At 43.0% G+C, this 27,052-nt stretch overlaps 2 protein-coding genes across 2 annotated transcripts in view; one reads left to right on the top strand and one right to left on the bottom strand.

Moving 5' to 3' along the window:
• Positions 1–6,380: 6,380 nt before the first annotated feature.
• Positions 6,381–27,052, top strand: part of LOC132447845 (uncharacterized) — a 103,371-nt gene continuing 82,699 nt past the window's right edge. Inside the window, exon 1 of the mRNA XM_060038841.1 lies at positions 6,381–6,504. The gene's annotated coding sequence lies outside the window, so the exon portion shown is untranslated. The remainder of the gene's footprint in view (positions 6,505–27,052) is intronic.
• LOC132447846 (uncharacterized) lies at positions 23,802–26,398 on the bottom strand. The gene is given in 3 exon segments (XM_060038842.1): positions 23,802–25,522; positions 25,908–26,185; positions 26,187–26,398. Coding segments are annotated over 3 exon segments (861 nt in total). The 5' UTR covers positions 26,300–26,398; the 3' UTR covers positions 23,802–25,052.

Here is a 27,052-nt window from a genome sequence, read left to right as displayed (position 1 = left end):
GGTAGAGTGGGGCTAGGGCTCCCCGCTGCCTGATTGAGTTGCTGAAGAAGGTAGTCATGTTAGGCAAGAGTCTGTTGTTGGAGACCCAGTACCTGTCAAGTATCCATAGTGGAACCAAGAGCTGGCATGATCTTTTCAAAGTCAGAAGCAGCCATTCTCGTAGTATCAGGTGCTCCTGCAGATGCCGTCGCTGGGTCAGTCATGGTTCAGACAGGCAAAGGTTGGCAACAATATCAATCCAGAGAGAGCAAACAAATCCAAAGGGTAATCCAAAACTCGGAGGAGAGAAACAGTCCAGGGTCAACATACAAGAAGGCCATCAGCAAATCCAAAATACACAGTTCAAGACTAAGGTTTACTCACGGGGGTTCAGTGAAGACTCAACCGAGACGGTGTGAAAAGATCAGGCTTAAATACTGTTAGACAAAATGGCTGACCAAATCACATGACTAATTAACAGGGGGCAGGTGAGTCTGCTTAACAAGAGACATAATTAGACGGAAAGACACAGAACAGAAAGTCAGAATTGGCAATATCTAGTGGTCTATGACAAAAGTCTGACATTGTGACACTTTCTGCTTTGAATCCCATTCATATTTTTCGATCTCATAGGTCCCATGGGCTCTACCGGACTCTATTGAGGGTGTATGGGGATATGGGAGGAGCGAGGGGCAGAGGTGGACAGAGGGTGTATGGGGAGGGGGGAGGAGGAAGGTGGAGGATCTGGGCGCCTATGAATCTCTGCCCTCCTCTGGCTCCAGGCGCTGCGAATGAACCAAGTAGGCGTGGCCTATGTGAAGTGGGCGTGGCCTATGTGACGTTTTAGCTGCGGCTTCCGCGTCTGTCTAAAAGATGCTGCCTTTTGTGGCTGGGGTAGATATTACAGCTTGTACATTTGATCCTGCTCCCTTGTGGCTGTGTGGGGGTAATGCTTTCGGTCAGAGGGTTGCAAGGGTTTGGCGTACCTCTGTCTGTGTGTGTGTGTGTGTGCGTGTGTGCGTGTGTGTGTGTGTGTGTGTGAGAGGGGGATGCGGGGGGCAGGCGTATATGGGTGAAAGTTTACCGTAATCATGTGTGTGTTTGTGTGTGTCTGTGTGCATGTGTGTGTGTGTGCATGTGTGTGTGTGTGTGTGGCTCAGTGTGTCTATAGGGGGCAGGTGGCATCATAAGGTGAGATGCAGCGAGCATGGGGGTTGGGGAGCAGTATAAGAAACCGAAGTAGCTGGGGTTGACAAGTTACCGGACTACTGCAAGTGAACGGGGCGTTCCACGGCATTGAGAAGACCTGTGTAATAAAGGCCAATAATATTTCTGTTTATGGCATAGATTTCTCTTCAGATTAGGCCAATAAAACAATGATTTAAAAGAAAAACACAAACGCTCGATCAAAGGCCCGGCCCGAGGATAGTGGTGGGAAATATCGGCCCGCGGATCGGCTCGGGCAGAGAGTAAACTCTAGTGGGTGTGTGTGTGAGAGCAGAGAGAGGGGTCATGTTTCCCGAAGCTCCGCTAGGCATTGGAAAAAACTACTTGATTCATCGTTCAGATCTACTTTATCTTATTTTATTTACCTAACAGTATATAGTTTGTTTCCGTCGTCCTCAATCGCTCGATTCAACAATACATTTTGGCACTTTTTACTCCCGGATCAGACCGCAGAAAAAGCCTTGGACTTTCCTATCGCCAACATGCCTCCGCATTCGGATATCTCAGGCACGGAGACTGGGAAATGCACAGACTGCGCCAAACTGGAAAAGACATTGGCTTTAATTGAAACGAGACTAGCAGCAGTAGAAAAATGCAAAGGACTCCTACAGGATACAGTGCCGATGGGTGAGTTTGCTGAGCTCACTCAGATACAGCAAGATGACCAAAGCTACACTGTATCCTTCCCGAAGCTGGACCAGAGAGTGACAGTTCCAGCTGCGTCTCACTGGCACAGAGTCGGCGCTAAACCAAAGCAACATACCAAAGTGAATCAACAAGTTCACTCAACGCCAAATAATAAGCTACCCAAAGCTAAAGTTACATGTATCAGCCGGATTAGCCCGTCAACCCTGCCACTGAAGAACCGGTTCCTGCCACTTCAAGAGTCCAAGAACGCGCCTGCCACCGATGCACCCCTGAGCCCCGAGATGCGTCCGGACGGACAGTGCGGAAAGAGACGGAACAACCAGTCGCCACGGAGGCGGGCTGCGCATGTGTCTGCCACCGTCCAACAAGGGCCCATCTCAGAGACAGATGAACCAGACACTCTGATTATAGGAGACTCAACTATCAAGGATATAACCGGTAAGAAGATCAAAACATGCATCTTCCCATATGGAATGGTTAGTGATGTCAACCATGAACTAGCCAAAATCATATTGGAAAACCCCAAAATCTCACAGATTATTGTGCATGCAGGATTTAATGATATTCAAAGAGAACAGTCAGAACTTCTGAAGAGGGATTACACTGATCTATTGGATACACTGGACAAAATACACATCAAGTCTTTCATCAGTGGACCCATACCAACAGTTGACAGGGGAATAAACAGATTCAGTCGTCTACTTGCACTGAATACATGGCTTTCCAGAGTCTGCAATGAAAGAGGAAGGGACTTTATTGACAATTTCAACTTATTCTGGGGGCGCAAATATCTTTTCAGAGCAGATGGCCTACACCCAAACAGGTTAGGCTCAAAACTGTTGAGGGACAATCTTCTCTTCTCGCTTTACGCACAGGCCACAATCTTGCCATGGTCTGACGCACAGGCCACAATCAGAGCACAGGTTGAGAAGCGAGACTACAGCCTCCCCCACACAACTACTCTGCCACTATCTGACACACAGATAGCAGACAGCCCACAGACCTTGAAGAGAGACAACAGCCCGCCCGACGCCATCAACACTGTGCCCTCCCCCATCGCTGATGCTGGCTTGGCGAGGAACGGCCCCCTCCTCTGCATTCCCCCATCGACGATGACCTCCAGCCTCATCTCTCCCATAGCCACAACAACAACTCCAGCTGGGATAGAGTCTCCGATGTCTCCCTTTGCGATTTTCCAGCCGAATTTAAGAAACAGGAATATGCTGGCATCAAACTTGCATCTGTGTCAATGATAGCATCGCCACGTCATGGCCGCAGGCTGCTAACACCCAGGAGGATGGCGCCCCCCTCCCACCACCGTACTGATAGTAGTCCTGAGTATTACTGAGACAAAAAAGGGTTCAGCCGTAGACACAGTATAAAGGAAGTTTCACATAATCTGCTGAACCCAAGGTTGCTTACGTCAAAGCAGGGCAACTTTCGCATTCATGCTGTAACCACTAAGAGAGTAAACAAAGGGAAACTTAGACACACTGCTAACCTTACAAATCTCATATCTATTGCCTCCAAACCAAAAACAACCTTAAAGCCTATCAACAGCACCATCAGGATGGCTCTACTTAATGTGAGGTCTCTTAATAACAAATCATTTTTAGTTAATGATTTTATTAACACTTCTAAACTGGATTTTATGTTTTTAACTGAAACATGGCTGGAACAAAATAACAGTGCAACCGTTCTGATAGAGACAGCTCCTCCCGACTATAACTTTTGTAGATGTAGATCTGGAAAAAGAGGTGGAGGGGTTGCTGCTATATTTAAAAATGTATTTCAGGGGAAACAGATGTTATTTGGTGATTTTCCATCGTTCGAATACCTTTGTGCTGTATTGAAATGCTCCCCCAGAGTTCTCCTATTAATTATTTACAGGCCACCCACATATTCTGCAAATTTTTTCGATGACTTCACGGAATTAATGTCTAGCATCTCCACAGAATTTGACTGTCTAGTTATAACTGGTGACTTCAATTTTCATACTGATGATTTGAATGACAAGTGTGCAAAAAAACTTTTTACCATTTTGGACACATTTGAACTGTCTCAACATGTGAAAGAGGCTACTCATTGTAAGGGGCACACTCTAGACCTGGTTATCACAAAGGGCCTCAATGTTTCTGATCTCTCTGTGACTGATCCTTCCTTGTCTGACCACTTTTGTGTTTTCTTTAACATATCTTTTATTCCCGACATACAGACAAAATCAAACACTGTCAAAAAACGGTATATCAATGAAGATTCTAATGTACTTTTTAAAAAGGCCATCTCCTTGCTACCACCTCTAAACCCATGTTCTGCTGATGATCTTGTAGAAAACTTTAATTTGAAAATTTTGAAAGTCATTGCACCTTATAAGGTTAAAACGATTTCTGGAAAGCAAAAGGCACCCTGGAGAAAAGCTGCTTCTGTAACAGCACAGAAAAAAGAATGCAGGAAGGTTGAACGCATCTGGCGTAAAACAAAACTTCATATTCACCATGATATCTATAAAGAGAGCCTCCGTGCCTACAATTTAGACTTAAAAAATGCTAGAGAAACATTTTTCTCCAATATCATTAAAACCAACACTAATAATGCAAAAACCCTATTTGCAACTGTTGACAGACTGACCAACCCCCCAACACAAATTCCACCTGATCTCCATTCCACGCAGAAATGCAATGAGTTTGCAGCTTTTTATACTGATAAAATTGAAGGTATCAGACGCGCCATCAATATCTCCACTTCAAACAAAAATGTTGGACTACCACCCTGTTCAGGCAAAAATAACGTGGCAAGGATGGCATGCTTTAATGTTATAGACTCTCAAAATCTTGTGGAAACTGTGACACAACTAAAGACATCCACCTGTTGCCTTGATACTATACCTACCAACCTCTTTAAGAATGTTTTCGACTGCCTAGCAGCAGACATATTGCAGATAGTTAACAACTCTCTCCAGTCAGGCAATTTCCCAAAAGCTTTGAAAACTGCAGTTATTAAACCCCTTTTAAAAAAGCGGCGCCTAGATGCCTCTGTTATTAACAACTACAGACCAATATCAAATCTACCCTTCATGAGTAAAATCATTGAGAAAGTTGTCCTCCAGCAACTTAATCACTTCCTGGCATCAACTGGTTGCTATGACACCTTCCAATCAGGATTTCGACCCCTGCACAGCACGGAGACCGCCCTTATTAAAGTTGTAAATGACATCCGTCTTAACACAGACTCTGGCAAAATCTCAATACTAATGCTACTTGACCTCAGTGCTGCATTAGACACTGTAGACCATACATTACTTCTGGACAGGTTAGAAAACTGGGTGGGGCTTTCAGGCACCGTCTTAAATTGGTTCAGGTCCTACCTACAAAATAGGAACTACTTTGTTTCCATTGGCGACTTTGTATCAGAATCAACCAACGTGACATGTGGAGTCCCACAAGGTTCGATCTTAGGACCCTCTTTATTCAACATCTACATGCTCCCACTAGGGCAAATCATGCAAAATAACAATATTGACCATCATTGCTATGCTGATGACACGCAAATCTATGTATCGCAATCACCAAATGACTATCGGCCCATAGATCTGCTGTGCCAGTGCATTGAGCAAGTGAAAGAATGGATGTGCCGAAATTTCCTTCAACTAAATGAGGACAAAACAGAGATAATTGTATTTGGTTCTAAAACGGAAAGGCTTAAAGTAACCGAACACCTTCACTCTCTGTCCCTGAAAACCTCAATCAAAGCCAGAAATCTAGGGGTTATCATGGATTCAGATTTACATTTCGACAGTCACATCAAATCAGTTACAAAATCGGCATATTATCACCTTAAAAATTTAGCAAGACTTAGAGGGCTCATGTCCACCGAAGACTTACAAAAACTTGTACATGCCTTTATCACTAGTAAGCTTGATTACTGCAATGGTCTCCTTACAGGTCTCCCAAAACAAACTCTGAGGAAGCTTCAGCTTGTTCAGAATGCTGCTGCTAGAGTTCTAACAAAGACCAAAAAATTTGATCATATTACACCAATTCTGAAATCGTTACATTGGCTTCCTGTAGGTCAGAGAATTGACTTTAAAATCATGTTGCTAACCTATAAATCCCTACATGGTTTAGGCCCAAAATATTTAACTGATATGCTTCCACTACATCAGCCTTCTAGACCACTAAGATCCTCTGAGACCAATCTGTTAATTATCCCCAGAGTAAACACAAAACATGGGAAAGCAGGATTTAGTTACTATGCAACAAATAGCTGGAATAAACTCCCAGAGGATTTAAGACTTGCCCCAACTCTGAGCACCTTTAAAACAAGACTGAAGACTTTTATGTTTGCTATAGCTTTCTGCTAAATCTTAAATACATTTAACTTTGCCTTTATTTTCTATTTTAATCTATTTTATGTTTGCTTTAGCTTTCAGAAATACTTTACCTTTATTTTACTAAAATGCCTTTTTAACTTTCCCTTTATTTTCTATTTTTACCAGAAAAATACATGATCTGATACCAGAGAGAAAGGATGTATCTGGGTTAGATTCCTGGAATCTGGGTTAGATTCCTAGAATAGGTGTATCTGGGTTAGATTCCTGGAATCTGGGTTAGATTCCTAGAATCTGGGTTAGATTCCTAGAATAGGTGACACGTGTATCTGGGTTAGATTCCTGGAGTCTGGGTTAGATTCCTGGAATCTGGGTTAGATTCCTAGAATAGGTGTATCTGGGTTAGATTCCTGGAATCTGGGTTAGATTCCTGGAGTCTGGGTTAGATTCCTAGAATAGGTGTATCTGGGTTAGATTCCTGGAATCTGGGTTAGATTCCTGGAGTCTGGGTTAGATTCCTAGAATAGGTGTATCTGGGTTAGATTCCTGGAGTCTGGGTTAGATTCCTAGAATAGTATCTGGGTTAGATTCCTAGAATCTGGGTTAGATTCCTAGAATAGCCTGAGAAAGGACCAAGTTACTTTAGGTCGGTTTGTAGTCCCGACTTGGGTTCCAGAGAGACTGTTGATCTGATCTTAAATACACTGCACTTTCAATTTTACTTACTAAAAAGCCTTTTTAACTTTCAATTAAATTTTCTCTTAAATACATTGCACTTTACTCATTTCTTGCATGTTTTCTCTTACTTATCTATTATTTTATTTTATTGTATGACAATGTTTATATGTGAAGCACTTTGAGTCTGCCTTGTGTATGAAAAGTGCTATATAAATAAAGTTGCCTTGCCTTGCCTTGCATGACATCCTCCGTAGGCGCTCCAAGCTGGGTGAGTTTCACCACCTCCTCATCATTTCAGCACACACTGAAACGATTACTTGGTCGTCGATGTTCTTTCTGCTTCTGTGTGTCATCCGTCTCCCTGCCAGTGACATCAGGTCAAGCTCAACGCTGATTGGCTAAGCGTCACACGTTAAAAAATAAATAAATAAAAGTTCCATATTTTGAACTCTGCGCATTGCTGCGTTGGTGCATTGGGCCCGTTATTTAGGTGCGTATAACGCGTGTAACGCACTGCTTTAGCGCGTGTAACGCATTTAAGCGCCTAAACCAATGGTTCCCAATGCAAAAATGCAGATTTTCAACGTCTTTAACGCGCGTAACGCGTTCAGTGTGGCCGTACCTTTAGTCCGTGAGTATTAATGTTTAAAGCATCATTTCTGTGGCTTATGTAACCCAGTTGGAAATTGGGCCCTGATATATTATTTTATATCCCATATTATCCCCTTATTTCTCATAAAGTTTCCCCTTTGTTCTTTTTCTGTTATATTCCCTTAAGCCTTATATTGTTTACCTGTTGGGTTATTAAGCTGTCAATCAGTGATTTTTCTCATACTGGAGTCTTATTGGCTGTATCTAAGAATACAGACCTCCCAATGGTTAGAGGGAAGTAAGCCCCGCCTCTTCACGTGCTGTCGTCCATGCGCAGCTAGAACGCTAACACAATAGTGTTGGGAATTTCAACTCTTTTTACTGACTCAGATCTTTAACTCTCGGTCAGTAAATTGAACGAATCTTTTTTTGAGTCATTTCGTTCATTTTTACAGCAGGTGGCGCTGTAGCCCTCTTGTGGGCGTTGTAAAAAAGGCTGCGGTTCTTAACACTTAACACTGAAGGCAACATGGTTTGCTTCAGCTGAGCTGCTGAATACACACATTGTCACAAGCAATTCAAACCATGTGAAAACCATGTCACGTGAAAGCTGGTAGAGGACAAGTGAATGTAAAACTCACTCATTTTGACAATTAGTAAGACAATTAAGTAAGACAAAAAAGTATAAATTAATAAGTTCCTTAAAATGTCACATGGTGCATTTATTGTGTCCTATTATTATTATTATTACATTTGTTATTATCATTATTATTATTATTATTATTATATTTTTATTATTTTATGGCAGAGTATAACACAAAATCAATATGTTGATATAATTTTTCAAAAGTATTTATTTATAAACAAATTGATAAACACACTTTACATTATATACAAAACACTATACACATCTAAGGGACATCAATGAAGTTACATAAAACCAATCCAAACCAACAACAACAATATTGCACAATTAAGTAAAAGTAACAAGTATATTAAGCAGTTTAAGGCCTGCTCTAAGGCAAGTTGGCATTGAGAAACACAAGCTTGCGGACCTTGGAGGGGCTGAGCCTGTTCCATCTGTCGGTGATGATCTGCCCAGTCTTTGAGAAAATTCTCTCAGAGGGCACAGATGTGGCCACAATGCACAGTCTTGTCTTCATCACAGATTTTTAAATACTGGAGAGCACATCCTCCACCATGCCAGAGGGTCTGATGTGCTGGGTAGGAGTGGCTCTGCAAGGTAGGCCCGCATCTCCATCATGGCAGCCGTTGAGATGCTTGATGTGGCAGAATCGGATGAAGTGGAAGCCCTGGTGTTTGCTACCCTCTCATCGAAGTCTTCCCAAAACATGGCCCCTGCGCTGGCAGCCGCAGCAGGATCTTGACCCTCCTCCTCCTCCTCACTGTGACCAGGGTGATGGTGTGCTGCAGTAGCTGTAACCCTCTTTACAGCATCATCTGCTGCCTTGTTGTTCACAAAGGCTTGCTTTTTGAACCTTGGGTCCAAACAAGTAGCTTCAGCAAGCTTCTCAATTTGCTCCACCTTGCTGAACCTCTTCTGCATCTCTGCCATCAGACTGTCCACCCGTTTTTGAACTGGTTCATTGATAGATGGATTCCTTTGATGGTTGGCAACAATCCTCTGAAGACCCCTCGCCATCAGGATCACTTTGGAGGCAGTCACAAACCTACAGACAGAGTTCAATTATTCAAATGTTGTTCTTAAAAGCAGTTCTAACAGTGTACTATTACAAAGTCAATGTCATGCTTCTTTGTTAACAGTAAGGATGCAGTTAAAAATCCATCACTAACTATAATTTTTGTTTAAAATATGAAGTTTGTGCTTATTATGTGCATGTACATTGAGAGCAAAGTTAGTTTGGAGTCAAATTAATTGAATGTGTACACTGATTTATCCAATAAAACTGATTTTAATTTAATATAAACATTAATCACTTTATCTACATACCTCTCAGCGCTCACTTCAACGGTGACATCCTCAAAAGGCTTGATAATGTCCACTGTTTCTCGGGCAATTCCCCATTCCTCTGTGGAGAGTGTGGATAGCGGTGCATTGATAAGTGCCAGGGTGGAGATGACTGGATCTTTCGCTTCAATGAACCTTTTCAGCATGTAGAATGTTGAATTCCACCTTGTAGCCACATCCTGCTTCAAACGCAGTTGCTCCTGGCCCATCTGTTTCTGTGTGGCCTTCAGCTTGTCCGAAGCAACTGTGCTTCTGTGGAAATATTCAACCACAGCTTTTCTTTTTTTAATTGTGCCCTAAACCTCAGTGCAGCTCTAAGAATGAGGTTCAACACATGTGCAAAGCATGGTATGTGGTCCCAGTGCAGGTGGTCTCTCAGGGCTGCCACAATGTTGCTGGCATTGTCTGTGACACAAGCTACAACTTTGTCACTGACACCCCATTCGGTTGAAACTCTCTTCAGCTCACTTGCCAGGTGAGCTGAAATGTGTCTGTCTGTCAAGGCAAAACAGTCCAGGAGATGGGAGGTCTAGCAAAATCCTGAATATAGTGGCAGGTCACAGACATGTAACTTGTGGTCGTCACAGATGTCCAGCAGTCTGTTGTGAGACATACAGCAGGAGCACTCTTGATTTTTTCAAATAACTCAGCTCTTAGCTTTCCATACATCTTAGGCAGTAGAGATTGAGACAGTGTTTTCCTGCTAGGCAGAGTGTATGAAGGGTCCAGGGTCTTTGAAAAATCTTTGAAGCCTTTGTCCTCAACGATGGAGAATGGTTGATAGTCACTAGCTAGTCTGGCTGAATAGAAGTGGACAGCGTCTATTGCCTAGCGTCGGATTTGGCCGCGACTCCTCCCCTTCCGGTTGCTGGCGTTCCCGTATTGTGCTCCCCCTCAAACTCGGAAACTAGGCAGTATGGCGAGTTTTGAAGAGGACTTTGACGGCGCTGTAAAGTTGGCATGTTTTGCTCTTTCCGTCGAAAATTGCAAAGAACTGCAAAAGATTTGCTTACAGCATTTGCTGAGGAAGAAAGATGTTCTATTTTGCATGGACACCGCTGCTGCTTCCCGGGCTTAGCCCCGCCCTAGACGATTGCGATTGGTTTAAAGAAATAAAAACAGGCCCGCCCAGTTTCCCCACGGATTGACGGCTCGAGGTAGCGTAGCTCCAGACCATTCTACTTGCTGTAGTTTGGTCTGGCTTTGCGAGACTAGTCACTAGCTATAATTTTTATCAGTGCTTCATCCAGTTTGGTCTGCCTGAGCGGATCCATTGGCCTTGTTACATAAGTGCCCATCATTGTTTGTTGAGGCCTCCGTGGCCTAACTGCTGCTTGGGTGGTGGTGGGTGCTGCTGGTGTACTGGATGTTGCAGAAGCTGTAGCCAGTGTTGCAGCAGCAGCGATTGGAGGTCCAGATGAAGTGCTGCTGGTGGAGATATTTGAAGCTGCTGCAGTGGCTCCATCGTCACTCTCCACCCTCACTTGTGCTAACAGCACAGATGCATGTGCTGCTTTCAGGTGCCTTCTCAAATTCAAAGTGCTTCCTCCTTGCACTGATAAAAGTATTTTGCAAATATTGCACTTGGCTTTGGTGGCTGAAATTTCACTAAAGTGGTTCCAAATGTCACTTATTTTCCTTCCCCTCATTTTCCTGACCTGCTCAGACCTCTGTTGTTTGTGTTCTGATTTAAGGCCCCGTCAACACGAAGCTGAAACGGGTGAAACCGTTACGGTTTCGATCTATCCGGTAAAGATCTGTAGAAACGCTGCAGTACACATTCCAGGCCCATAAGGAGCGCTGCTTCTGCTACAGAAATCCAGAAGAGATAGGGTGAAATCAAAGGGAGGCGGGGTTATGGTCTATCTGAAGGATTGTATCCAATGTAATGAATTACTGCTGTCAAACTGTGATTTGGAATTTATTGGCTTGAATATCACTCTATCACCACAAATGTCTTTTATTCTTATTGTAATGTATCGCCCACCCTCCTCAAATAATGATTTTTATGAAAAATTCCAAAACATGCTCAAGGAATGTCATTTTAAGAAAGAGGTGATAATAATGGGAGATTTTAATGTAAATTGGGAAGATAGATCAATTAGAAAGAACCTCAAACAAATAACCGATGGGCTAGATCTCTCACAGCTGATTAAAGGTCCAACAAGAATAACCCAATCCACCAGAACTCAGATTGATTTAGTGTTCAGTAACAGACCGGAGAGAACCTCAAAAACGTACAACATGATAACTGGGCTATCTGACCACAATCTAACTCTTGTGGTCAGAAAGTTAACAAAAAATAGATTTAGCTCCTCTAATAAGGAACATGAAAGCATTAGAATCCCCAAGAACATGCAAGAGTCTTTTAAAAACACTATTCATAGTTTTAACTGGAATGATCTGTTATTTGGAAAAAACCTGAGTGAGGGCAGTCAAATATTCTCAAGTAAAATTCAGAGTATAATTGCAGAATTTTCCCGTAGCATTAGGAGTAGGAATAAAAAGAACAGTCTTCCCTGGATAAATGCAGACATTTTGAAACTAATGAAAGAACGTGATCTTGCATTAAAAAAGGCCATTAGAACAAAATTTTATCATGACAAATATCACTTTGCCATGTTAAGAAATAAAGTGATAACAGGTCTGAGGAAAGCTAGGGCTGATTTCTTTATTGCTATAATTAGTGAGGCACGGGGTAATCCGAAAGTAATATGGACTCAGTTAAAAAAACTCATGGGACAACATCATAGCGCAGGAAGGTCAATTGAACTTGACTTGAATGGAAAGCTGACCAAGGACCCATCTGAAGTAGCAGTAGCTCTTAATCGATACTTTGTTGATTCTGTAGCAACTATTGCAAAGGGCTTTTCGACTGATCATGTGAATGTGTCTTCAGTAAACACAATGGAGCCAGCCTTCAGTATAAACACTGTCTCAGAAATAAAAATCACAGGTATTATTAGATCTCTCAAACCCTCAAAAGCTAAAGATTCATTTGGTATGGACTCAACGATGCTTAAAGATATCGGTTCATCATTAGCCAATCCCATCACTAAAATTGTTAATCTTTCAATATCCCAAGGGCAGTTTCCAAGTATTTGGAAATCTGCAATTGTCACGCCAATTTTCAAATCTGGTGATCATCATTCCGCCTGTAACTATAGGCCGATCAGCATCCTCCCTATAATGTCTAAAGTAGCAGAGAAGTGTGTAGCTGAGCAAATCATACACCACCTGAACAACAGCTCATTCCCCCTTCATCCAATGCAATTTGGCTTCAGATCCAACCACTCAACCGAGACGGCTAATTGTTTTTTCATTGAGAAAATTAAATCACTGTTGGATAAGCGTGGCGTTGTCGGTGCTGTCTTTCTTGATCTCCGCAAAGCATTTGACACTGTGAATCACAAGGTTCTATTATCCAAGTTATCCAATTTTAATTTTTCTGTTGAGGCACGTCAATGGGTTGAATCATACCTTTTTAACCGAATTCAAACTGTTCGAATAAATAACCAGCAATCTGACACCCTCTCCTTGTCCACTGGTGTCCCACAGGGATCCATACTGGGTCCACTTTTATTTTGTTTGTATATCAACGACTTGCCGTCTGTGTGTCCAGAGGCCCACATTCAAATGTATGCTGATGATACTGTGCTGTATGTGCATGGATTGACAAAAACCGAAGTTGCTGCCAAACTCACAAAGGCCATGCTGAAAATTACAGCATGGCTCAATCAGTGCTGTCTCCAACTAAATGTGTCTAAGACTGTTGGTATGTTCTTCTCCAAAACAAATGACTGTAGTGAAAACCCAGATGTTTTTGTGTCAGGAGAAAAATTAGAAATTGTTAAGGAATTTAAATACCTTGGCATTATTCTGGACTCGAACTTTAATTTCAGGGCACATGTAAAAACTGTCTGCAAAAGGATCAAATTCAATCTTGCCAATTTCAAATTTATACGAAACTCTATGTCCACCCAGGCAGCCATGATGTACATGCATTCAATGATATTCTCTCACATGAGCTACTGTCTGACGAGCTGGTCTCAGGCTAATCACACAACACTAAAACCACTACAGTCTTTGTATAAACAAACACTGAAAGTTCTGGACAAAAAACCAAGGCAATTCCATCACTGTGCAATTTTAAGAAAACACAATCTAGTGAGCTGGGAAAACATGATTAAGCACAAAAATGCATGTCTCTTTTACAAAATCATACATGGCATGGCCCCTCCTCCACTTAGAGAATTTGTAACTATTAGAACAAACCAACATCGGATCACAAGAGGAGTCATGAGAGGGGACTGCATTATTCCATTTAGGAAAAGTACCTTTAGTCAGTCAGCCTTCTCTGTTGCAGCCTCACGTGAATGGAATAACATCCCAACATGTATCAGAGACCTAAACACATATCGGTCATTTAGTTCTAATCTGAAACAGTGGCTGATTGATAATATGATCTGCCAGCACTAAACTTGACCCGCCTGCTCTTGCCTCCTTGTGTCAGCGTGTCTGTGAATTTGTCCTGCAACTTACTTTGTATGCTTGCTTGTTTGTATGCTTTTTGTAGCTCATTCTATGTCTCTCCTGTGCTGCTTCATGTACTATTGTCATGTCGACTTTTTGTTAGTTTGTTGTGCATGTACTGTCTGCTTTGGTGGGCTACTGCCTCGATGTCTAACACATATAGATGTCCTCTATAAGTCCTAGTCTACCTTTTCAATTTGTGTTTGTTTGATGCTGACTCTTGTTTGTCCTGCATGCTTCATGTATTTTAATGCTTGAACTACTGAATACTTGTATGTGGTTATAATTAATGTTTTATCTGTTGCTTTTCTATGTTCTTTTTTAAACTCTTTCTGTTATTTGCTTATTTGCTTTTTAGGGAGCCTATTGTTACATCTGGCCAAGGACTGCAGATGGAAACTAACCTTCTGGCTAAATCTGGCATATTTACAGAAATGTCTATTAATATGCACTGTCCCTGTCAAATAAACAAACAAACTAAAAAAAACCTAATTAAATAAGAAGAGGCGAGCATGCGCATAAAAGGTGAGTTTCCGCGGGCTTAACAGTCATGATCAGGGGGTGGGGTGATGACGTCATGGTTTACGGTTTCAGTCGGTTTCAGGCGTCCACACGAATCCAAAACAAGACCTTTGCGGTTTCGCCATGAAATCGGCTTCGTGTGGACGGGGCCTTATTAACCTGGCACCTAATGTAAATGTATGGGGATGGCCGGGGGATGGGTCACTGCCCCCGCATGGAGCCTTGGATGTCAGGAGCACTCAATTTGTGGGACAGGATCTCGTCACTCCTAGTAGCCCAGTCTGTGCGACATTTAAATGTGACGAGGTGAAAAGCTGTCTCATGAGAGTCAAACAATTGACACTTTTCACACCCTTTCATGCCAAACATCAATTAGCTCATGCAATGGAAAACAAATGTAAATAATAACGTCAACTCGCTACGTAAATCAGATTTGCACAGCCGATGCTGTGCGAACAGCGACTGGCATATGCCGTGACCGAGCGCCGGGAGTTTTATTGTTTTCGGCCGAGTCTTGGTGAGTTCATGAAGCTAAAAGCTAATGCTCATTGCTAACTGTGCTAGCCATGCTGTGTCTTACCACGAGGCTCATTAAGAATGCTTGTATTTTACCGCTGATGCTGTGTGTGAACCTGACTATGTTAACTGTTCTGAGCTACAGTAAAAGCAGCACATTATTTCACTGATAAGCTGATAGAAAATAGGAAGCTAAGCCATTTTACTTTGCTGCTCAATTGTTTGTACTTTACTTTTGTGGTGTTTAATGTTTACAACTCCAGCATGTATGCTCTGTTATGCACTACTTGTGCTAATGGTATGTAGAATGTTTAAAAAGACTGTTCTAGATGCATTATTATAGCCTTGAATTTAATATGTTGAGGTGAAGCCTGTAAGATGTTTTTTATGTTACATGATTAAATACGCCTTAACTAAGGCGTATTTAATCATATTTCATGGTTAAAAGAGTTGAAATGATTTGTAATTCATGATATAGTTAAAAATAGAATTCTGCATTACTGCAATACTATTGTGTTTCAACAGTATGTTTTTCATGGTATCCATTATGGCCATAAAGAGTGTTATTCTAAGACCCATGTATAATAGCCTGTTCTTATATAGGCTAGGTTTTTTGGAGTCCTTGGAAACACTTTGAGATCTGGATCTGGATTGAACCCTTGACGAAGGGGAGGCGAGCTAGGGAAGAAGATACCTCCTTATCCAAAGCAGTGGACCGAGATCACCTGTGCCCAGGAGGAGCATATCCTTAATTTACCTGCATCACTTGAGTATCTCAGGTGAAAGCGCTCTGAAGCGCCACACATGACCCTTGACTTTACATTTCCCCTTTTGACTAACGCATGCTGAACTGGCCGAACCGAAGAATCTAAGGAACACTTGCAAGGAATTTATTTTGTTTTAAATATTAAATTTTTTCTAATGGATATTTTGCAGCCATTCTATGGTGGTTAAAGATAATTGGGTAACCCTTCCTTTTACAGTCCCCGAATTACTAGGTATTTACCCGGTACATACATGGTAAATCATAGTGTATTACTGGGTAATTACCACTGGTAATAAGAAGGTAAATACAGAGGTAGTTACCCGGTAAATACATGGTAAATAATAGTGTATTACTGGGTAATTACCACTGGTAATAAGAAGGTAAATACAGAGGAATTATCCGGTCAATTATAGTGTATTACTGCGTAATTACCACTGGTAATAAGAAGGTAAATACAGAGGAATTACACCTGATGTACCAAGTAAAACCTCCACTATCACCCATCAACTCAACAAAGTAGCGTGTAGTTGTAACTGTTTTAGGTTGGTAATAACTCCGATATTGTGTACTTCCTAGGAAATTAGGCAACCAATTTTTAGAAACATCTATTATCCAAGGTTTATGTTGGTAACAGCCCAAATTTAATGATGTACTATCTAGAAATTAGCATAGTACTTTCCAATAAAATACTTTTTCTTAGTTATTATTCATTGCTACACCCATTTAGAAAGGGTTTATTCGATTTACCACTATGGAATTACTTACCTGGTAACAACCTCTGCAGGAACAGTTTTCCTCTAGTGTCATGGTACATCTTCTTAAATACTGGGTACGAAGCCGTTTGTTTCCATGGTATTACCAGGTTCTTACCATATAATTTATAATAGATACATTCCATTATCCATGCAGTCAACAAAAACATGTACCATGTACGTTCTGCAACGTTACCAAGTAAAACACGGCAATTTACCCAGTAAGTAAGCTGAAACTGTACTGTAAAAGGAAGCCTCGTTTGTTTCCATGGTATTACCAGGTTCTTACCATATAATTTATAAAAGATACATTCCATTGTCCATGCAGTCAACATAAACTTGTACCATGTATGTTCTGCGACGTTACCAAGTAAAACACGACAATTTACCCAGTAATTAAGCTGAAACTGTACTGTAAAAGGAAGCCTTGTTTGTTTCCATGGTATTACCAGGTTCTTACCATATAATTTGTAATACATTCCCTTTTCCATGCAGTCAACACAAACTTGTGCCATGTACGTTCTGCGACGTTACCAAGTAAAACACACCAATTTACCCAGTAAGTAAGCTGAAACTGTACTGTAAAAGGAAGCCTTGTTTGTTTCCATGGTATTACCAGGTTCTTACCATATAATTTGTAATACATTATTCCCTTTTCCATGCATTCAACACAAACTTTTACCATTTAAGTTCTGCGACGTTACCATGTAAAACACGACAATTTACCCAGTAATCAAGCTCAAACTGTACTGTAAAAGGAAGCCTTGTTTGTTTCCATGGTATAACCAGGCTCTTACCATATAAGTTGTAACTGGTTATTCCCTTTTCCATGCAATCAACACAAACCATATATGTTCTGCAACATCGTTCACCAGTAGTTAAAGGTCCCATGACATGCTATTTTATGTATTCTTTAATGTAGGTATTAGTGGGCAACTAACACAGTATTCAAAGACGTTCCCTAAATTCAGCCGTGGTGCAAAGTTACAGCCACTCCGAGCCAGTCGCACATTGAGCTTCCCCCAAATGCGCTGTTTCGGTGGGCGTGTCAAGGAGGAGGGTGGGGGTGTGGCCCTGAGCAGCTTGCAGCCACCATGCGCTCTGTTTACAGTGGATGTATCGCAATGGCGATGCGCACACAGCCTTTAGCCGTGTTCTGTAAATATTCTAGAACACACGGAGCTCTATATCTAAATATTATCATATAGCCTACACAGATATCTATATCATATAATATATATTATCACGGCCAAAAGCTGTGTGAGCCGATATTATGAATCTCAAACGACCGCGTTGGGTTCTCCGACGTTCCTTGTTCTTCAACGTCCACATCAATGTGAATACACACACTGTAACGCAAGTGTTTCTTGTCGGTTCTTTGACGTGTCTTGTATTTCCACAACGAGACTGTCGTGGGGGTTATCTGAGCCATGGTTGAGAAGGAATTGGGGGAAAGGAACTTTGGTTTGACTCGCTGAAGTACATGAACTGCGACATGCTGCCGGTTGCCGCGAGGCACCATCGCCCGGCAGCGGGCAGCCGGCAGCAGGCAGCGCGCGGTTCAGTCGACTTCAGGTTGATGTGAAAGTGGAAGAACCAGAGACGTCGCAGAACCCGACAAAGTCGTTTGTGATTCATAATATCGTCTGGAGGCGCACACAATATGTTGTATGATATAGATATCTATGTATTATATGATATTATTTAGATATAGAGCTCCAGGACTGTAACGCAAGTGTTAACGCACTTCCTTGTTATTTGGATAACCGTTCTGCCGTTGGTGTGATGGCGCATAACACGTCGGACTCTCGTATCTGGTACCGACGTGTTATGCGCCATCACACCAACAGCAGAACGGTTATCCAAATAACAAGGAAGTGTAGGCCTACAACACTTGCGTTACAGTCCTGGAGCTCTATATCTAAATAATATCATATAATACAACATATTGTGTGCGCCTCCAGACGATATTATGAATTACAAACGACTTTGTCGGGTTCTGCGACGTCTCTGGTTCTTCCACTTTCACATCAACCTGAAGTCGACTGAACCGCACGCTGCCTGCTGCCGGCTGCCCGCTGCCGGGCGATGGTGCCTCGCGGCAACCGGCGGCATGTCGCAGTTCATGTACTTCAGCGAGTCAAACCAAAGTTCCTTTCCCCCAATTCCTTCTCAACCATGGCTCAGATAACCCCCACGACAGTCTCGTTGTGGAAATACAAGACACGTCAAAGAACCGACAAGAAACACTTGCGTTACAGTGTGTGTATTCACACACACACATGTGGCGCTTGCACGGTCGAGTCTCATTGGCGGGCCAACGTCTCTGGGCGGGCCAGGCAGAGTAAGGGGAGGAGCTGAGATTCCTGATGACGTCATGAGCACAGACATTCCAAATCAGCGCGCTTGAGCCTCCGTTTTTTCAAAGGCGAGCAAAACAGCTAGTGCTCGTTTTACACCAAACGCAAGTTTTAGCCACTGGGGGACCATAGGCAGGCTAGGGGAACTCATATTTATGTTAGAAAACCTCCCAAAGTGAGATTTTCATGTCATGGGACCTTTAAGCACTTTAATTGTTGTTATAAAACCCCAAACCACTGTTGATGAAAGGCATATTAAAATTAAACAAAATCAAAGGCTTATCTTTCAAACAATGCATATCTCACAAACAGGCACTGAACACTGAAGAAATCTGACAAAAAAAAGAGCCGTCCACATCAACTCAATTTAAATGTTACTGATGGTTTTTTCATAAAACACATGACAGTGTTATGGCAAGTGACCACAAGGAAGACTTGTGGCTTCAACCTCTACAATTTGAATAAGTGGTGAATGCCATGCAGCAATCTGCCTATGGGAGCATCTTTGTGGTCATTCGCAAACCAATGAGTCCACTCGATGAATGAGAGATGGCTCTTTAGTGTCTTCTCTGTGAGGTATCCCTGCAGTCTCCACATCTGGGATGTGAAGGCTGACCAAGACCTGACCAGGTACCTCCAAATCTCCCCTTCCATACTGTAATAAAGAATCAGAAGACAAGAAAATAAACATTAGGACTGTCAATTAATGAACATTTCTAGAACATGTAGAACTCAAAGATTATTTTGTTTATCAGTTAAAAAAGGATGCTGGTCCTCAAGCCATTTGTGTTTGGTCATATTGAAAAGAGAAAAAGGCATAGCCATAAATACAGTTAATAGGACGGGAGGGGACAGGCCGTTAGCTCCGGTTAGCCCTTTAGCATCGAGCTAGCGGAGCTTCTGTCATTCAAATAACTCAGACATGTTGTTTAAAACCTATAACACCCAATTTATTAAAATATCCGGATTTAATCGGGCTCTCTCCCATAAGTACAGTTAATAGGACGGGAAGAGACAGGCTCTGTTAGCCCCGGTTAGCGCGATGCTAAAGAGCAGCACTACCGGAGGATAATAATAATAATACATTTCATTTAGAGGCGCCTTTCAAGACACCCAAGGTCACCTTACAGAGCATATAGTCATCATACATTTTTTTAAAAACAAGACATTGTGAAAAAAAAAATAATAATAATAATAATAATAATAATAAAAAAAAAATAAACATAAGCAATAAGAAATAAATAAAACAAAAACAAGACAAAACAAAACAAAACAAAAAAAAAAAAAATCAAAACAGTGATCAGTTAGACGTTGTGTGCGAGTTTGAACAGGTGAGTTTTGAGTTGTGACTTGAAGGTTGTAATGGTGTCTGACTGTTTTATGTGTGGGGGGAGGGAGTTCCAGAGCCTGGGTGCTGAACAGCTGAATGACCGGGCACCCATTGTAGTGAGTCGTGATGTGGGGATACATAGTAGTCCAGCAGAGGTTGAGCGGAGGGAGCGGGAGGGAGTGTATTCTTGGAGGAGGTCGCAGAGATAACTGGGGGCTAGGTTGTGGAGAGCTTTGTAGGTGAGGAGTAGGGTTTTGTATTGGATACGGTAGTGTACTGGGAGCCAGTGAAGTTGAATGAGGACAGGGGTGATGTGGTCAGATGATTTGGTGCGGGTGATGATCCGGGCGGCTGAGTTCTGAATGATCTGCAGTCTGTTGATGAGTTTGGTGGGGAGTCCGGTGAGGAGGGCGTTGCAGTAGTCTATGCGTGATGTGACAAATGAGTGAACTAGGATTTCAGTGCTGGATTGGGTCAGTGATGGGCGGAGTCTGGCGATGTTGCGGAGGTGGAAGAATGCAGTCCGGGTGATGTTGTGAATATGGGGTGCGAATGAGAGGGTGTTGTCCAGGATGACGCCGAGGCTCTTGACTTTGGAGGAGAAGGGTACTGGGAATCCATCGATAATTATGAGTGGAGTTGGGGTGTGTTGTGATTTAGTGAGGGTGGATTTGGATCCGATGAGCAGGGCCTCGGTCTTGTTTCCATTGAGTTTCAGGAAGTTCCTGCTCAACCAGCTCCGGATCTCTTCCAGGCACGTGATGAGGGAGGTGGGGGGGATGGCAGCGGTGGGTTTGGTGGAGATGTAGACCTGTGTGTCGTCAGCGTATCAGTGAAAATGGACCCCATGGTGACGGAGGAGTGTGCCCAGCGGGAGGAGGTAAGTGGTGAAGAGGAGTGGACCCAAGACTGACCCCTGGGGGACACCCAGTGAGACACCTGAACACCCAGACTTGTGGTTGCTTAGTTGAACAAATTGTTGACGGCCGGTGAGGTAGGATGTAAACCAGGAGAGTGCAGCACCAGTGATCCCAATACCAGCTAGGCGGTCCAGGAGCAGAGGGTGGGAGATGGTGTCGAATGCTGCGCTGAGATCGAGGAGGATGAGAATGGTGAGTAAACCAGAGTCAGCTGCAAGGAGGAGGTCGTTGGTGATTTTGACTAGGGCTGTTTCAGTGCTGTGTTTTGGACGGAAGCCAGATTGGAACGGTTCGTGGAGATTGTTAGTGTCGAGGTGGGACTGTAGTTGTGCGGCAACCACCCTTTCAAGTGTTTTGGAGATGAAAGGGAGATTGGAGATGGGCCGGTAATGGTTAAGGTCAGTTGGGTCAGCACCAGGTTTTTTCAGGATGGGAGTGATGGCAGCCAGCTTGAGAGTGGGGGGTACAGTACCAGTAGTGAGGGAGGAGTTAATTATGTTGGTGATCATGGGGGAGATGGACGGAAGACATGCTTTGACAAGGGAGGTGGGAAGAGGATCGAGCTGACAGGTGGTGGTTTTGGCTTTGCGGATGAGTTCTGAAACGGTCTGTTCTGTTACTAGGGTGAAGTCAGAGAGGCTGATGAGAGGTTGGCCAGAGGTGATCATCCAGGGTGGGTCATCAGAGGGGGTGCGAGATGAGGCCAGTTGTTGGTGAATGGTGTTGATTTTAGAGCTGAAGAAGTCAAGGAACGCAGTGCATTGGGTGGTGGAAATATCTGGAGGGAGAGATTTAGGAGGCTGAAGTAAGTGGTTGACTGTTGAGAAGAGGACTCTGCTGTTGCCTGTACCAGTATTGATGAGGTTGGAGTAGTATGAGGTTTTGGCAGTGGTGAGGGCATTCTTGTAGTGATAGAGGTGGTCCGAATACATTTGGCGGTGTACAGTGAGTTGAGTCTTATTGTAGAGTCGCTCCAGTCGACGAACAGTGGCTTTGAGCTGGCGCAGATGAGGAGTGAACCAGGGAGCAGTGTGGGTGAATGAGACTGAGCGGGTTTTCAGGGGGGCCAGGGTGGTGAGGGAGGAGGAGAGGCAGTTATTGTAGTGAGTCACCAGGTCAGTCAGGGAGGAAGCTGGGGGAGGGTTGGGGTAGGAGCTGATCATGGTGGAGAGGTCTGTGGTGTTGATAAGTTTGATGTTTCTGAAGGAGATGGTCCGTTGTTCCTTGGTTTTGTGTAGTTGGGTATGAATGTCAAAAAGTACAGCTTTGTGGTCGGAGATGGGGAAATCAATGACAACAAGGTTAGTGGGAGTGATGTCAGTGCAGCAGATTAAATCCAGAATGTGACCTTTGTTATGGGTTGGGAGGTTGACATGTTGCGTAATGCCAAGACAGTCCAGAAGTGATGTGAAGTCATTAGCAAAAGTACAGGATGGGTTGTCAATGTGGATGTTGAAATCACCAAGGAGGATAACAGTGGGGGACATTGCACATACAGATGTAAGTAGTGATGAGAATTCATTGAGGAAAACGGCAGAGGGTTTTGGTGGTCTGTAAATGGTGACAATGATAGTGGGTTTGGGGCCTGAGAGTTTTACAGTTAGACATTCAAAGGAGGAGTGAAGGGGGACTGTGACAGTAGTGACTTTGATGTTATCACGATGGAGGAGAGCGAGGCCACCCCCCCTCCCATTAACCCGGGGTTTACTAATAAAAGAAAAACCTGGTGGGACAGCTTCATTTAGATGGGAGAAGTCATTTGGTTGTTGCCAGGTCTCAGTGAGGCAGAGAATGTCTAGGCTCTGGTCAACAATAAAGTCATTTATCAAAAGGGCCTTATTACTGAGGGATCTGGTGTTCAGCAGACAGAGTTTCAGACAGGTGAGTGGAGTGTAGCAGGTTGCTTTGAGCAGAGGGGACAGTACACTGTGATTGACGGGACTGACCGTACGGGCTGTGCGAGGAGGGGGGCGGGGCCCAGTGGACCAGAAGGAGCGTATGTTTTTGTTGCTGGTGTGAGAGTACTGAAAATTCCGTCCAGAGCCTCGGTGGATGTATTTTGGTCGTTTGAGAATGTCCTGGTGGGATGCAAGCTGAGGTGGTTGGGTCCTTGAGAAGATCCTGTTGAGGATGCACCTCAACAGGTGCAAGTTAGCCTCCGGTTTGATATTCGCCAGATATTCGGTTTACCACCCAATCGGATTCATCAACATAAGTGCAATACATTACGGGCTTAGTATGTTGAGGACGGTTTAGGACACCGTATCGCGAAAAATCACAAACACATGTTGGCGCCATCGATGTCTGTGCAACAACGTCATTTACGTTCTGGCTGCCGCTGCTACCTGTTTTAGGGACCGTCAGCAAATTACACTCACCGACTGGTGGCAGAGACGTTACCATGGAATGGGCCTATCTCACAAAAATCGGAAATGACGTCACACCGGGTACATTCTTCCGGCGTAGTCATTTTTGTATTGCCGTCAATGCAAAAATGGATCGTTTCTTCGCCACTTCCCTGGTGGGTTTTCCGAATTTGCGATTCGAAGATGTGCAGAAGATTGTGGAGACACACTCAGCAACACCACAGCCCAGGCTGACAAAGGGGTACAAGTTTTTTGTGGAGGTAAGTTGTCTAAGGTGTTTTGTTGTTGTCAGTAGGCTACTCAATGGCCGCCTTGCTCATTCATGTTTTGTGATGACAAGCAAACCATATACGATCCATATAAATCGTCAGAAATATTGTCTGTGTGTGAAATGTGTGTAAAATGATCATATTTGTTACGTGTAGACTATAATATTATGAATATAATTAGCCATGGTGGCTATGAAGTCTCCGTGTGTAGCGTTAGCATTTTAGCATTAGTTTAGCCAAGGATAGGTTCAGCTAGTTATTTGCTGACCAGTTTTCTTCCGATCAGCGACATATTATTAACATTATGTATATTAAAGTGTCAAATATAGTTGATGGAAAGGTGGTAGTGAGAGGTAGATGCAACCGCTCGATGAGGAGGAATGAGGAGCCCCACATACTACATGTTTCTGCTGAGTTAGGGCCCGTTGGCCCAAGTCTGTTAGTTTTGATAGTCTGTCTGGACTAACAACTGCAGTTGCAGTTTTCCTCTTCTTCTGAAGTTCAGATCATTTTCATTGTTCTTTCTTACAAACAGTAGCGTGCTTAAGACTTGGCCCACCTAGCTTGCTGCAATGTTGTGGCTGTACAGACCTATGTATTTTTCTTCCTCTTCATTAAGGCACAAGCCGTAAATAAAGGAAATTTGTTGAGTGCATTAAAAGGACAAACATCTAGTTCATGTTATAACATTGCTAAAACAACAGATGTAATGGTGGCCCAAGAGTTTTGCACGGAACTGTACATGGCTTTTCTGCGGTTGCAGGCTCCTTGCCAGTTTCCAATGGCCTTATATCAAGGTCCTACCTACTAAGTTCAGTAACTCAATTCTTATGGTGTTCACAGAACACCCTGGAGGCTGTTGGACAACTGGGTCTCTCAGAGCTGTAGCTTTGCTGCGGGCAAAGGCTTCTGTAGCCATATAACCGCTCTGCTGTTCCAGACAGCGCATTATGTGCAGCTGGGCCTTGATGTGGTTCCACCTTCCCTGGCCTGTACCAGTCAACCACAGATGTGGCATCGACCTCGAACCCACGTGTGCTGTTGTGTCCTCTGTTCAAATCATACACTTCAGTATTTGTCTAGAGTATATGAGCATTTCCTGTATTGTTGTTCGCCTCAGGGAATCCATCCAGAGGCTGTGAGTGACCTGGTGGTGAAGAAACCCAAGTCGGTGGGGAAGACTGGAGTCAAGTCCACACTCTACAGAGCGTATGCTGGTAAGACATTTGTTTTGCAATTTGCACTCTGTTAAACTTGCTCATTATGAAAAGATGCATATTAGAATACATCTGTTATCACTACAATATAAAAAAAAACAGTCACATTTTTATTTGACGTTTCGCCCTTTGATGTCCCACATCCTAGAGGGAATGTCCAGCTTGGAGTTGGTACCATCTCAGCTGTGCTGACCTGGAAGATGTCAGCAATGACTTGTTCTTTAAGGCCAGTTGCTACTCTACAACAGTAGATGAAAAACTCATCAATGGCTGGAATCTTCCTTGAAGGGCTTGGTGTTGGAATCGCCTCTTGTCCAATCCTCTGTGCTTTGCTCCAATAAAGAATATATTGTGTTGAGGGGCAAAACAGACTCCCAAAACACTTGAAACACTGAGATGGAAACCGAGTATAATATGTCGTGGTCTGATCAGACACACAAAATCTGTTGAGGACAGTTTGTGGCCCCATGGACATTTCTTGCAGCCTTGCCTCCAGCTCAGCAATATACTCCAGGGCATCATCCAGTGCACCTACAAAAAAAGAAGACAAATCAGTCTTCATTACCATTCATTCGTATTAACCCTTTCTTTTTATTGTATTGTTATTCTGTATACTTAAGTTTATTTATATTTATTATTATTACATTTATTTGTACTGTTTTCTGTTTTTCTTTTTTATGTATTAACTATAGGTTGAGTGTTGTACAAAAACCAAAGTCAAATTCCTCGTTTGTTCGCAAACCTGGCCAATAAAGCTGAATCTGAATTAATATGTAACCCCAGTTTAACAGTGCGTCTGATGTTGATTGAATGTTTTAACGTTAACCATGCCATGTTTGGCACAATTATACAATAGCCCAACAAGTGTTGAACAGAAATAACAGACATAACAGCTAGTTAGCACACATCTACTTACCGGCAGGGGGGCGTGTCGCGTAGTCATGTTCCCCGGTACCTCTCCGGTCCGTTTGTGTTTTGTCCTCTCCTTCAGCTTTTCGAGCTGACACCCGTTTATACACGGGTGTTTTTTTCGGGGCTGTGGTGTAGCTGTTCCAGTCAAAACGACTAGGAACAGCTCCAGTATTCAGCGTAGCACTCCCGTCGTCATAATCAGCCGCTGAGAAATGCCGACTACAGACCAGTGTACTCCCCTTCTGAATTACGAAATTAACTCCTTCATTCCGTCTGATCGCCACTGCTGTATTGGGTATTATTTGGGAAGTCGTGGAAATGTAAATACGGTTGTTTTTGTTTTGAATTGGCACATAGAGGTAGACAACAGAAGCTTTTGTTTTTTGACTGCGCCATTGTCAAATATCATGGACTACGCGACCGGAAGTCACTTTACCCGGTGAAGGCAAAATCGAACGCCGAACCAGGAAGTTGTGAGATAGGCCTATTGTTTCAGGAAATTAATCACACAAATATATTGCAATATAGTTTTTTAATCATAATGCAGTTAATAGTTTAATATTCGACAAAAATCGACCAAACCATATTTGAAATTATTAATTGTATCCCGTTTAACAATAATGCAATATATTAGCAAAGTTACCTGCAGTAAGTAGCAGCCCACCATTGGCAACTACTACTACAATCAGGTGACAAAATGTATTTTTTTGTGATTTTTATGTTATTTTATATGATTTATTTCCAGAAACAATTCCATGGTAACGTCTCTGCCACCAGTCGGTGAGTGTAAAGGCCTATTTAGGGTCGTTTTAGACGCAGAGACGTAAGCACGTAATTTACACAAGGGACTTGTTTTAGACAAGTTTTGATTTACGGTTCCCGTAAGGTTCCTTAAGGATTGCGCGTGTTGCAAGGGGATTCTCCGCCAGAACAGTAGGGGGAGCAACGAACGAATCTGTGGAAGTGGAAATCGCTGGCTTGTTTATATTTATAATCATAGCCGCGGAAACGTATTCTCAGCAGGGGGTGCTGGAAAAAAAAACTCAGCCTGGACTAGACTCGCAACTCGCTACATTGATAAAAAAAGATATATAGCAGCGCAGCTCAATTACACCAGTGCATGCGCGCACAGTCGAAAATCGATCGTTG

The sequence above is a fragment of the Gadus macrocephalus genome, chromosome 19, assembly GCF_031168955.1.
Source record: "Gadus macrocephalus chromosome 19, ASM3116895v1".
Lineage (NCBI taxonomy): Eukaryota > Metazoa > Chordata > Actinopteri > Gadiformes > Gadidae > Gadus > Gadus macrocephalus.
The sequence above is the reverse complement of the archived record's forward strand: the minus strand, read 5'-3'. Positions and strand labels throughout refer to the sequence as shown.